Source organism: Myotis daubentonii, chromosome 14 (assembly GCF_963259705.1).
Source record: "Myotis daubentonii chromosome 14, mMyoDau2.1, whole genome shotgun sequence".
NCBI lineage: Eukaryota > Metazoa > Chordata > Mammalia > Chiroptera > Vespertilionidae > Myotis > Myotis daubentonii.
In genome coordinates this window covers 1677601-1691342 of record NC_081853.1, presented here as the reverse complement: position 1 = coordinate 1691342, position 13742 = coordinate 1677601, and the positions used below count along the sequence as shown (strand labels likewise).

Sequence of the window (13742 nt, the reverse complement as noted above, 5' to 3'; positions counted from 1 at the left end):
CACCCCACAACACACACTGGAGCAGTTGTTCCCCATTTTTCTCCAACCCTCTCCCCAGTCCTACGCCACCACTAATCTGCTTTCGGTCTCTATAGATTTGCCAGTTCTGGACATTACACAGCGATGAAATCACACAATAAATGGAATAGAGTTAGGGCTTCCACCTATGAATTCTGGGAAATAATTCAGTCCTAACATTTAACCTTCCTTGTTGACCGAGGGGAGTCTTTAGGCTTGGGCACTTGCAGAGGGAATGCCTGGAGCATGGCCAGGTCAGGCCTCCTGCTTTACCGCCAGGTGGGCATGGAGAGCCGGGCTCACCGTGGACGTTGTTAGCCACCAGGAGTCCTTCGGGCCAGCACAGAGTCACCGCCAAGAACTGCAAAGAGGGACCAGAGTCACATGAAGGCCTGCCAGAGCAGAAGCAAGGATGTGAACCTGAGTAAAAGTACATCTCTTCCCGGCCCGAAGCTCAGCCACAAGCCTCCCCACTCTAGCAACGCTCGGTCTTCACGTTAGAGAAGTCTGACTGGAAGCAGAGAGGTGGCTGCGGCCGTGGAGCTGATCCCCAGTGTGGCTCTTCCCAGTGCCACCTGCAACCGCTGGCTTCCCTCTTCTTCCGACTCTAACAACGCAGCCAGAATGGAGAAACAGGGCCTTGGCTAGTGTGGGGCAGTGCATAGAGCGTTGGCCTGTGGACCAAAGGGTCCCGGATTCAATAATGGTCAAGGGCACATACCTCGATTGCAGACTCCTCCCTGATCTGGGCCCTGGTCAGGGGTCGTGCAGGAGGCTACCAATCAAGGTGTTTCTCTCACATCGATGTTTCTCTCTGTCCCTCTCTCTTTCACTCTCTCTAAAACTCAATGGAAAAAATATCCTTGGGTGAGGATTTAAAAAAAAGAATGGAAATACAGGTGTTTCTGATCAGTTTCCTTGGAATATGCTTAGGGGAGTGGAATGGAGGGAACTAGGTCAGATTTAGTTCATTCTAGTTCTCGTCAATTTCTGTTTGCATTCCTATGTTCCAATAAAATGATGTGGCAGACTGATTAATGCCCCAAGTATCTGCTGCCCTCCCTGTGGGCCAGCTCCCGCCCAGTCCTGCACGGCCATGCGACGAGCTCATCACGTGAGCAGACACACGCGTGACCTCTCAGAGGCTTGACGCATGGGCCGCTGTCCCTTCTGCCTGAACACTGACTCTGACATTCCAGAGAGAGGCTGCTCCATTGGCCGGTGTCCAGAGCAAAGGCGACACGAAACGGAGCCGTGAGAGATTTCAGTGTGGGTGAAAGCTTTCAGTGTTGTCAGCTTTGGAGCTTTAAGGGCATTTGTTATAGTAGCAAAATATAGCTTGAGCTGACTACAGTGAGGATTTCTTCAGTTTGAAGCTGCCTCAACAGGGCCCCATTAACTCATACGGCCATCACATTCTCTGAATAATTTGGATTCTTTCTTTTCATGGAGGACATCATTCAGAAGAAGAGAAAAGAGAGTCATACCAAAATCATCTGAATCCTTCTTAGCCTGCAGTGGCACTTCAATTTGGGATCATGGAACCATTCTAGAATCCAATAAAACCTCAAAACACTGCCCTCTGTAGAAATGCATAATTGCAATAAAAGACACACATTTTTAGTAAATAATTTCAAGGACTTCACCGCACCTCTGAATCACCTCTGATTTAAGGTCTAACTTGAGTCTTTCTTCAAAAATCCCCAGCAGCAGAGCTAAGTTGGAGAGCGGAGGGCGGAGGGCGGAGGTCGGACGCGGCGCGCCAGAGCCCTCCCCTCGGGGATGCCTCCCTTCTGCAGGTCACCGGTGTCAGCACAAAGCAGACCATCGTGGCCGTGAGCTGAACTGAACACAGCAGCGTGCTGGGAGGCATCCATTGTATCGGAAAACTCAAGGCCATCCAGCTGGCAAGTGAGAATTGGATCTTACCCTAAATCTACCGGCTTCAGACCTGGCATTGCCCATGGGCCCTGCCACTCAAACCCGGGCACAGGACCCTGTATGAGAGAAATGTAGCACATTTTGCCCTAACCAGTTTGGCTCAGTGGATAGAGCATTGGCCTGCGGACTCAAGGGTCCCAGGTTCAATTCCGGTCAAGGGCATGTACCTTGGTTGCGCGCACATCCCCAGTAGGAGGTGTGCAGGAGGCAGCTGATCAATGTTTCTGACTCTATCCCTCTCCCTTCCTCTCTGTAAAAAAAAAATCAATAAAATACATTAAAAAAAAAATGTAGCACATTTTGCTGAAGCACCAGTTTTACTAGGATTTTTTTATCATCTGCATATAACAGAAAAACCCCCAATAATAGTGTGTGGTGGTCAATTCTACATGTCAACTTGCCTGGGCCAAGGGACACTCAGACAGCTGGTTAAAATTATTTCTGGGTGTGTCTGTGCAGGTGTGTCTGGAAGAAATTAGCAGTGGAATCAGTGACCAAGTCGGGAAGGTCTGCCCTCAGCAGTGTGGGAGGCCCCATCCCACCCCTGGAGGGCCCAATAGCACAGGAAGGTGGAGGAAGGGTGCCCCTGAGCTGGGACACCTTTCCTCTCCGCCACGCAGAATGGCAGAACGGGCAGAGTGGTGGTGTCAAGATGGGCGGAGCTGCCGCAGGGCCCACCCCCATCACGTGTCTCCAGGCCCGTGTTTGGGCAAAAATTCCCACTTGGATTTGTCAGCTTCTACAGAAAAGCAGGGAGCCTGGCTGGGTGCCTACCAAAGTGGTCCTCGCCTTCGGCCACCTCCCGGGGTAGCCGGCCCCTGGTCCGCCCCAGGGTGGACGGGTGATGGTTACCTGGTTGCTTGCTGCCTGTCCTCCTGTCAGCGTGACTCTGCAAGTGCCACTCGTCAGAGGGCCCAGCCGCTCGGGGTGCCTGGCCGGCACCAACTCTCCCCCCACCTGGCAGGCGCTGCCATCCCCGCCACGGCCACTTCCCACGTGGGGACCAGGCCCCTCGACGGAGGCAGAGCGCATGCACATCCGCCTGGCCCCGCATGGAGCCCCTCCTTGGGAGGCTGCTGGTGGAAGCTCCGCTGACCACAGCGCTCACCCAGGGCCACCCTGAGGGCACGGTGGCTGGTCCAGTGCGCCTGCAGCCCAGACGCCTCTGTGCTAGGAGCTTGCGCCATTCGTGCCTGAATTAACAAACCCCACTGTGTGCGCTGTAAGGTGTATCTGCACCGCTGCTGTACACCTGAAACTAACAGAACATCGTATGGCAACTGTAATGGAAAAATAAAGTTTGAAACTCCCATTCTTAATACGCCGCTCCTGTGTGTGTGTCAAGTGCATACATGTAACCCAGCACTGACGCTCACTACACGCCCACTGTGCGGGGTGCCAGCACTCTGCAGACCGCTCCTCTCTCACGGGCTCCACACTGGCTCTCTCTTACTAACACCAGGGCAGTAAGCAGCGTAAAACACGCACTTTTAATGAAGAAAAGCCATGCTCATTGTAAACACTCACAGACACAGACACACGGGGCAGCTGTCAACAGTACCAGGGGCTTTATTTCCATGTGACCAACTGCCCCTCCCTCTGGGCCAAGAAAACAAATACATTTGACATTTGAAAACAAGATGAAACAATCACAAAACAAAAAGAAGCCCTTTCATTCATGCCAGGTGCTGACATCAGTGAAGCATTAGAAAAACTGTTAAGAAAAAATCATTGCTTCCCGTTAAAAACACAGCATGTTACAAGCAAGCACGGGCACTGCCCAGGGCCCTGGAGAGGGGAAGGGCACGAGACAGCGAGCCGGAGGCTGGTCTGGCCCCCGGGCAGGTGAGGTGGCTGACGCCACCGGAGAACGTGCTGTTTCCCCGAGCCCTCGGCATGGTGACCTGTGCCGAGCCCGCGGCCGCCTTTCCCAGCGGCAGCTGGGGCAGGTCCCATCGGGCCTGCATGGCTGGCAGGCCGTGGGTCTGGTATTTAGAGCTGCGCCGGCCACTTGGTCTGGTCCACTTTTGAAGAGGGGCCGAGCCTTTGCAAGAGTTGGGTGTTGGATAGCGAGTTCCCTTCTTCCTGACCCTCCAAGCCGCGCGCCCGCTTCCTCCAGGGAGCGCCCCCCAAGCGGAGAGCTGAGTCAGCACGCTATGCAGGTCCCAGGGGCTTTGGGTGGGTGTGTCCAGGCGGGAACGACACCAATTATAACTCACAGGAACGTGGGGCCGTGGCACCGAGCAGGTGGAGATGCACAGTGAATCGCTGACCAGGAGTGCTGATTAGTGATGCCTGGCACAGCTGAGGGGGCAGCCGGGGTGGCATCAAGAGCACCTGCACCTGCCCTGGGAGAGGCCCGCCCAGTGTCCCCCTGCACCCTGCCTGCCTCACAGCGAGCCCGCCCAGCCGGGGCTCCTGCCCACACAGGCGGCTTGACCCCACACATCCGAATGTCTCCTTTCAGTCCAGGCTCTGAGCCTCACCCCATCTTTCCAGATGTGCCCTACGAACTTTCTAATAAAAATCAGAGCCTTCAGGGCCCACTTTATTGAGCTTAACAGCCCTTCCTGACAAAAGCCATGTCGGGCGGCCGGACTGGACTGGCTCCATTAGATGCTCAGCAAACAGGAGTTTGAGCAGACGCTCGTTTTTAATCCCAACACAGGACGGCCTCTAACCCATTCCTTGCTGTGGCCTCGAGGTTTCCGAATAGCCCCTCAGAACTGCTGGAGTCAGGGACCAAGGGCCCCCATCTGCTCTCATCTCCTCTTGGCTGCCCAGGAAGATGCTGAGAGCAGAGCATAGCTTGGGCACTCTCCAGCTTAAAACATCTTCCTACCCTTGACCAAGATTAACTCAGCAAGAGCTTCTTAGCACAATGGAGCCCCACTCCCGCCAGGGCATTCCAGCAAGCATCTGAACATAGCCACACGCTGGGGTGAGCCTCGCCTCCCTCCCCATCCTCCCTCCCCTAAAGGATCCCCTTGCACTTTTGCTGTTGGGACCCACCCCTGCTGCACGCTGTCTAGTGTGGGGACAGCTCTCATCCTCCCAAATGGTGAAGCCAGTGCCCAGCAAGGACTGACCCTCAGGTAGCACAGAAAGCCTGTCACTTTACCTGTACCCACAATGCCCCTGGGAGACACCAGACACCATGAGCCCCACCCTTCAACCTGCCAGATTCTGGAGGGGCTGGACTTGGGTTTGACTCCGGGAAATTAGGACAAGGACAAGGGAACGGGCCAAGCTTGCTGTTACCAGGACCGACCTATTTTCAAATGAGGGTCCTGAGCCATTTCTAGTCCCTTCCCTTCAGTGCTGGTGCAAGTGCTGACGGGACCAGCAGTCCCGGGGATGGCCCTGGCGCTCTGGAGACATCGCGGAGGCTTTCAGCATCACTGCCTCCTTCAGCTCACTGTGCCCGTCCCAAAGGATGCGCGTGACATCGCTCGCTTCCTTCCAGAACTTGGCCATCCTTTGCCCAAGCACTTCCTGCAGCCACGCACCACGCCCCGAGCCACGCCTGCTCCCCACACGCCCTGTGCCTCCTGCTCCCAGTGGGCATACTCCGCCAGTTAACAAACTAAGTTCGAAAAGGAACCATTTCCCACACAAAACTAAGATTTCAATGTAAATTTTACTATTTTATTTGTGAAAAAACTACAAGCAGAATTCATAAATAGACATTTCTATTTAAAGCAGGAAAATGATAAAGTGGCTTCTAATCACACAGTCGTGCACATGCCAGCGACAGGAATATATTAACATCTTTATTTGCTAGACGGAGAGCAGTGTCCAATGTAAATCCCCCCAACATTTCAGACCTGCGAATTTCTGACCAGTTCACAAAACCACCAACTGACACTTTCGCATGAAGAAAAACCAGACCTAAGACTCGGCTATAAAGACGACAGAGCAGAAACCTCCGAAGCGAGACAAGCCGTCTTCCTGGGCAAATGAAAATATAGCTTGTATAATACAGTAACAAAAATTCACAAGATTATGTTGGACATACTTAACAAGCATTCTCTATTTGTCTCCAACAAACAAAGCTAAGGAAATAATGTAACCATCTTTACACAGTAAATTAAGGTTACGAGTCATACACAAGAACAGAACTGCTTGCGCATTAAAAACTGTTCAGCTCCATTGTCATACTCTAAATGTTGGCTCTTAAACCATTTTCGGTTACATACAAGCAAAGGTTATTATATATTCAGCAATTAATAAATTTTCAATAATTTACGATATGGTAGCTTAGAAAAGTAGGCTGAGAATGGTCTTGATAAGGCAGGTGAGACGTCTTTGTGGCACGCAACTCCCAGAAGCTTCTGCCATTGTTTTCAAATATCCAGATTGAAACAGAAGGGCTCTGACTGAAATGTTTTGTGGGTGTCAAGATACTTCACCTCTGAACTGCTCGACTCCAACAGAGCATGTCAGGTAAGCTCTGCGCTCGCCTGAAGACCGGGTGGTGTTAAAACAAATGGAACCTTGCGAGGGTAACACTGTGCTTTTTGTTTTGGCTTTATAACCTGCTTACTGTGCCACCGAACACCAGGTATTTCTGACCCTTTAATATGTATCTTTCTAATCTACACTAGTGTTTTTACACATTGCCCACCTGTTGTAGGGCAAACTGCAAATACAGGAAGTTCCACGAATTCTGTCTCCAGAGCACGTCTGAGGGACCTCAATGTCAGGAGTGAAGCCTCCAGTGCCCCCCACCTCAGGCCTCAGCAGCTCGCGGGCAGCAGGGGCCCGCCCAGGACACGGGCCCGAGGCTCCACTGCCACTTGCAGTCCCATCACAACGGCCATGTCATCCCACCTGTCCTAAAGCACCCTCCATCCGTCACCTCCCGTCCTCTATTCATGTCGGAGGCAAAGCCAAAGCACCAAGGCATTGCAATCACGAATCAGCAGCCGAGTAGCTGGCCCATCGGCTTCCCCCACGAGCCTAGGAGTCCCATCCCTTTACAGGAGACTCATTTTGAGAAGTTACACAGTGTTTCTGAAATGCACACCAACACTTTATGGTTCGGAAAGCAGTGCAACCCACGAGTTTGGTGACATCTAATTTTTCTTATTAAAAAGTTAATTTTCAAACTTAGCAATTCCTTATATCTCTGGAAAATAAATATGGCTGACTAATTTACCCTCCCTGAGACCCTTAATAAAAGGAATATTAAAACTTTAGAAGGAATGTCTTTGCAATATCCCACTAATATTAAATTGTGGATTTAAAATTCATAGTCAAATCACTATGTATTATATATTCTGATACTTACAGAAAGCATTTGATTTCCTTTGGTTCATTAATAAATACTTGAAAAAGGTATCTAAAAAGATAAGCACAGCTTGCATCCCAGATGCAAGCATCCTTGCGAAAGGGGACATTGTCCGAGCGTTTGCGAGTAGGACCACACAACGGCACTGCTGCAGACCCTGTGCTTGGAGAGCAGATGGAGGTCGTGGCGCAGAGGGACGCGGAGTCTGATGTAGATGGGAAAGGAACCTTTCCTGTCGGCTACTCAAATCAAGCTGTTCGTTTTTTTCTTTTTGCTTGTGGCCTCCAGACAGAAGTGACTTCTATTCTTAAGCATACCAGGTTTCTCACGCCCACCTGTGGGGCTTCCTCACAGCCAGCTGCCTCCCAGGCTCCCTTACGTTATGACCAAATAAAGGAAGGTGACATCAAGTCCCCGCAGTGACTCTGAAGTCTGGGAACCTGGACATGAGTGGTGGGAGTTACACAGAAGAGACCCTAATCCAAATGAGGCAAAACAAAGCATTTTAAAATGCCAGTGGGTAGAAACCTTAGTGGTCTTTGTTTTTTGTCTCCCCGCTTCCACTGAGATAGTAAAAATGGGTGAAAAGAAACTTTACAACAGAGTTTACTCGCGTTATCGTCAGGCCCAGGAAGGAGACGGCAGGCTCCCAGAAGTGCCCTTCCCAGCAGGGAGGCGAGGCCTGCAGCTGACCACCTTTGTTCATCAGGACAAGAAAGGAGTGGAGTTTTAAGAAAGAAAAACAATTCCCACAACTGAATTGGTGGCATAAGGGACAGGAGGGCAGGAGGCAAACCAATTTCAATGACAAAACCACCAGGGCAATGCCCTGTGCGCGTTGTGTCATGGATTTGCTTCTTGTATCGACCAAAAATGCAGTTGAGTCCGTTTTAATCCTAAAGCTAAGCGACAATTTATAGACTGACCTCAGCCCCGAGCAGAGGCCTGGGAAGTGGTGGAATCGCGTATGGAACACCGTGTTTTCACGAGCGAGCGCCATGTGGGAACAGCACTGTGCACACTACCGCGATGCGCACAGCCCTTGGCCGGGGAGAGCGCTGGGTGCTGCTGATCGACAGAGCCTCCCAGCCAGCACCTGGGGTCAGCGCTTCCGCTGCAGGTGCTGGCTCTGGAGCGGTCCTGAAATGGGAGATCACATTGTTTAAAAACCTCTGTTTTCCTATCACCCAGTGCTCTTTAGACAGATGAGAGCCAAGCTGCCCGTGGACGGGAAAACACCTCGTGTAAGACCGATTCTAATGCAATGTCCGCACTTCCGTAGAAGGGACTGTCCCGGGTCTGTAACTGTTCAAGGTTGTACTCACTTCACAGTGTATCAAGCACCAGCGTTGCCATGGATTGGTTTCAAATAACCCTTTATATATAATTTTATATTTATATATAGTTATATCAAAACTGATAGTACATAGTATAACTGGAAGAAAGAAATAAACTTAGAAGGATATGCTGAGAGGATGGAGCTTGTGAACACAATAAATAAAAGTTCCCTCCCCCTCCCAACCCACCCCCAACAAAACAAAAACAAAAACCAGTTGTAATGTACATGGAAAATTGTGCACAGCAGATTTTTTTTTTTATATATAAAAAGTAGATTCAGGAGCACATCCAATTATAAATGATTGTTAGGAAAATCATATAAAACAATGGAATACATAAAAGTGTCAAGAGTAATCGTCAGGGTGCGAAATTCCTCGGTGGCCAAATGCCCATGGCAAGCAGAAATGATCCTGGCAGCATCACCCACAGGTCGATGTCCACAGAAGGCTCTCCAGGTGCAGCAGCATGGGCAGGTGGAGATCTGAATTTCAGACCCTGATCCATAGTTTTCACAATTCCATGTGCAATTTCAGAAAGACTCGTCGTTCACTGCGGACAGGTCGCCCTTCGGAGTGGAGGAGCGGGAAGAGCCCTTGTCTGTGCTCTCCGACCCCGAGCTGCTCTGGTGCTGCTGTTCTGACCCTGCACTGGAGGTCACTGTGGAGGAGGAGGTGGAGGAGGAGCGCGTCTTTTCCTTAAAGTCTGTGATAATGACGGTGACGTTGCCCACAGTCACTGCCAGCTGCTGTGCAGTGCTCCTGTCCACATTTTTCAGTCGGGGCCTGAAAGCAACACCACAGGGAACAGCCAGTTACGTAAGCTCTGGGTTAGGCGCCGTCTGGCAGACAACATCCACACAGAGATCCAGGGCACCCCCACATACCACAGCTACACAGAACCTGCAGCTTAACCTCAGCAGTAACAGAAACCACTGCCTGCCAGCAAAGCTTCGGACCACTCCAAAGTGACCATCAACGCGTCTGACCCGTTCGGCCACAGTGGTGTACAGTATTGCACACCCAGGCACACACGCACGCACCCACGCAGCTCAGTCTTAGACCTAGTTCTCCACCCTACCCTCAGCCTATAAACCCACAGGCACAAAACCATCGGTTCTGGAGGACTCAGTCCACCAGAGCAGCACTTGACCTTTGCAGTCTGCGTCAGTACCTTGAGGTGTGATTCGACTCGCTGGTCTTGGTTGTCGCATTGGCGGACTGTATGCTGTTTGCTTCACTAGGAGGGTCTTTCAGAATATCGGACTTTGGTCTAAAGGGGCGGGGTGCCAAAAGAGGTATTAAAAAGATAGCTTTGCTTCACCTGCAAAGTAACATACGAGCTGAGTTACCCGGAACTTACTTTGTTTTCTTGTTGGTGTTTTTCTTGGTGACACTGGGACTAATTTCCTTATCTTTCTCGGGTTTCTCTTTGTCTTGCTTTTCAACTTTCTCCTTCTTCTCCTTCTTCGGGGGTGGTGGGGTGGCATACTGCTGTGCCACCTGCTGTGCCACCAGCTGAGAATTGATTCGAGGTTTTCTAAAACATTCAAGAAAAGACACACCATTATTTGTTTTATAAATATCAGGTTTTATTTTGGTCTCCTAATTCCTCAGGTATTTTATTACTAGCATCTGGCATCTCAAAGCTCCATTACATGGTGCTATTTCTACATTCCTATCTCCATGTGGCATGGAGGAGTCCGTAAGACCTTTTTCCTTCTCACATGCACTTCTTGTACGTCTACCGTAAGGACAGGTGCAGGTGCTCACACAGCAGGGCAGTGTCTCTTGGCCATAAAGGGCACTGCTTTGTTCCAGAGTGCTCAGACCACCACTGCTTTTGAGCTGCCAAGATTATATGCCTGTCAGCTCACAAACACTCCCACTGCAGAGGGTCATCTCATTTCATTAGGTGGACACTGGTAATCCCTCAAAAAGAGGATAAAATTACAAGTATGACATTTCCCCTCAATGCAATGATTCCGATGTGGTCTGCTCCCTGCAGCTCTGTGATTGGCACGGACAACAGACAACACAGAGCAATAAAGGGGGTGAAGACTGAAAGTCAGAATAAAAAATCCTGAGATGATGATACGTTCATTGTGATAGCAACCATCATGTCCTCACCAACCTCCAGCTGACGCTGGCTCTCAGCACACACCATTGTTTGCCAATTGTAAGTGGTGCCAAACACTTCTCACTCTGCACGACCATGCAGGCCCGCGTGGGAAGGCAGAGCGGAAAGCCTGTACAGTACTCATCGTCAAAGACAGTCCACCCAGACCAGTGGTTCTCAACCTTCCTAATGCCACGACCCTTTAATACAGTTCCTCATGTTTTGGTGACCCCCAATTTCATTGTTACAAATTGAACATAATTAAAGCATAGTGATTAATCACAAAAACAGTATGTAATTATATGTGTTTTCCGATGGTCTTAGGTGACCCCTGTGAAAGGGTTGTTCGACCCACAGGTTGAGAACCGCTGACCTAGACGGACATGTACCGCGTAATAAACTCTCCGAGAACAAGGTAGGGAAGCAAACATAAAATGGGTCCGTTCATGAGGTGAAACGACTAGCTGCCACAATTAACCATGCCCTCAGACCCTACAGGATGGAGGCCTGGACAAAAGAAAAGCAAACGTAAAAAAAAGAACAACGAGAGCTGCTGGATCCATGGCCACCCTGCGCTAGGCAGAGTCTGCTTTGAGCGCTCAGTGGCGTGTGCCTTTGCCAGAAACATGCCAACAAAGAGGCACGCTCGGAACCAGTTCCCTGGGCTCCGGCAGCACAGGCCACGGTCGGCTGCCGCCCCACGGAAGCCGTCAGGTACACCTCACCCCTGATCACACAGGGCCGCACGCACGTGGCAAGGGCTTCAAACACATGTGGGAGTGTCCCTAGAAAGGAAGGGAGGGACTCACTCTAAGCCTGGCCCCCAAACACGCCCAGCCACGCCCCCTCCCCAGCAGTAGCTGCCTCTTTCTCGGGCTCTAACCAAGCAGCAGTAGCCATTCTGAGCCTCTCTTCCTTCGAGGAGAAGGTGACGACGGGCACCTCATAAAGAAGGTCGTGCATCTCACAGATGCTAGCTGGGGACACAACAGCTCACCGTCTACAGGGATCCCCAAGCATGTCCGTCCGTGTGCCATCCCCACTAACCAGACTCAGCCAGTGCTAACACTGTGACCAACCCATTAAAACGAAGGAAAACTACACCTTGAGGGAGCATTCCCATTCGCCAGTATGTGTGCTTTACTCCAGGGAAATCTCACCTGAGAACAAGAGGACACCTGGGCACCAGTCCACTCCAGGACACCTGCCCCATCTATGATGTCACTACCACTGGGCACTGTAACTGCCAATTAACTGTATACTCCTCAATGGCAAAACTGCATCTTAATCATCTTTGTTACTAACATTATCTACTGGGTAAATAAAGAATAAACAACACTGCAGAGAAAAACAAAGTAGAATGAGGATTGAGGAGAGGGGCCAAACTCTGGTGATACAGGAAATCACTGCCGACTTTTAGAGCAGGCCCCATGCGAGCAGAGACCAGGGCACCGGGGACCACCAGGGGGTAATTCAGAGCCAATGGGAGCCTTCTTGGACAACCTACTAGAAGGGTGAGCAGGCTGGAGATTTCTATAGGAAAGGGAGACACGCTGTGTTGTACACCGAGTTGGGAGTTAAGCCAGGGGCAGGAGAGAAAGCACCACCACTCAAGAAGAACTGGGGAAGATGTGGGGACACTTTTCTTGAGACAGGAAGGGGATACTAGAGGGGCTGTCGCGGAATATGGAAATGAAAAAGCAGAGAGGAGATTCAGAAACCATGGGCACTGGAAATGGCACTGGTTGGTGGGCAGCAGGCAGAGCAGCTGGTGATGAGCAGAGAGGAGGGGGCTTCTGCATCTCACACGCGGCCTGAATGGCCTGAGTGCAGTGTGCTTTATGGACGCTCAGCTGCCCGACCAGCTTATCCAGAAGGGCCATCCCCTACCCAGCAGTCCACTTGGCTAGGGGCATCCTGGACACTAGGGGAGCTGCCCATTGCCATGTCTCTGCCAAGGGCAATCCTCTACATGTCGGCAAACACACCCTCAGAATTCTTCAGCCCAGTACCACAATCCAGGATCGGCAGTGCAAATGTACATGTGCAGGCGGTGAGATGAGGGGTCGAATGGTCAAGTGCCTCAAGTGCCTCTCTCCGCTAATGGTCAGCCAAACAAAATTTCACAAATGAGGAGGAGCCAAGGCTATCTGGGATCTGCCTGTTATCAAGAAACTAGTGGCCCAGTGCACAGATTCGTACACATTGAAAGGAAATTAATTAGAAAGTGGCTGGCAGGGCAGGACTGGGCGAGACGGGCTGAACACATCCTGGAGCCAACCTCCCGGGTCGGCCACACCTGGGGCAGAGCCGCAGCTTGAGGGGCATCTGCAGTCACTGCAGCTCAGCAGTAAACCAGATTCGGGCCAACAGTGCTCCAGCAACAGCATAACCCACGGTCAAAGGTGAATTCGCACAGCCCTGTGAGGAATCGGGCTCCCTCCTCTCTGGTTCTGGGTGCACCATCCAAGAACCACCCCTGCCAAGTCACTGCAGCTCAGCAGCTCCTGCGCTGAGTGTCTGCCCCCTGGTGGTCAGTGCGTGTCATACCTACCGGACGGTCCCTTAGCCTTTTTTATATACTAAAGGCCCGGTGCACAGATTCATGCATATTGAAAGGAAATTAATTAGAAGGTGGTCGGGTGGAGCGGAACTGGGAGAGATGGGCTGAACGTGCCCTGGAGCCAACCTTCCACGGTCCCTCCCCAGCCGGCCTCACCTGGGGCGGTGCTGGGGCTCGAAGGGTGTCTGTGGAGTGAGCAGGGTCCCTCCAGCAGGTGGGGTCCCTCAGCCTGACCTGTGGGGATTGGACCGAAACTGGCAGTCCAACTCTGGAAGGGTTCCGGAGTTCAAGAGGGCACTCTGCAGAGATGCTGTCGCCTGTCAGCTCCTGCGTTGAGCGGCTGCCCCCTGGTGGTCAGTGTGTGCTCATAGCTACCGGCTGGTCGTCCGGTCCCTTAGGCTTTTATATATATATAGATATTACAGCTGCTATTTCAAGTTAATTCTCCCAGGGCCTAGGGATATGGGTGAGGTA

General features: G+C 51.4%; 1 protein-coding gene across 4 annotated transcripts in view; it reads right to left on the bottom strand.

Annotated features, from left to right (window-relative positions):
• Positions 1–5580: 5580 nt before the first annotated feature.
• The window catches only part of RYBP (RING1 and YY1 binding protein), a 97257-nt gene continuing 89095 nt past the window's right edge, over positions 5581–13742 (bottom strand). For 3 of the 4 annotated variants that reach the window (XM_059662957.1, XM_059662954.1, XM_059662958.1), the window contains 3 exons: positions 9950–10126; positions 9761–9859; positions 5581–9372 (listed from right to left, as the gene is read on the bottom strand). In XM_059662957.1, coding sequence (XP_059518940.1) covers positions 9120–9372; positions 9761–9859; positions 9950–10126 — 529 coding nt within the window. In that variant the 3' untranslated portion in view covers positions 5581–9119. The remainder of the gene's footprint in view (positions 9373–9760; positions 9860–9949; positions 10127–13742) is intronic. The other variant, XM_059662956.1, reaches the window with a different exon arrangement.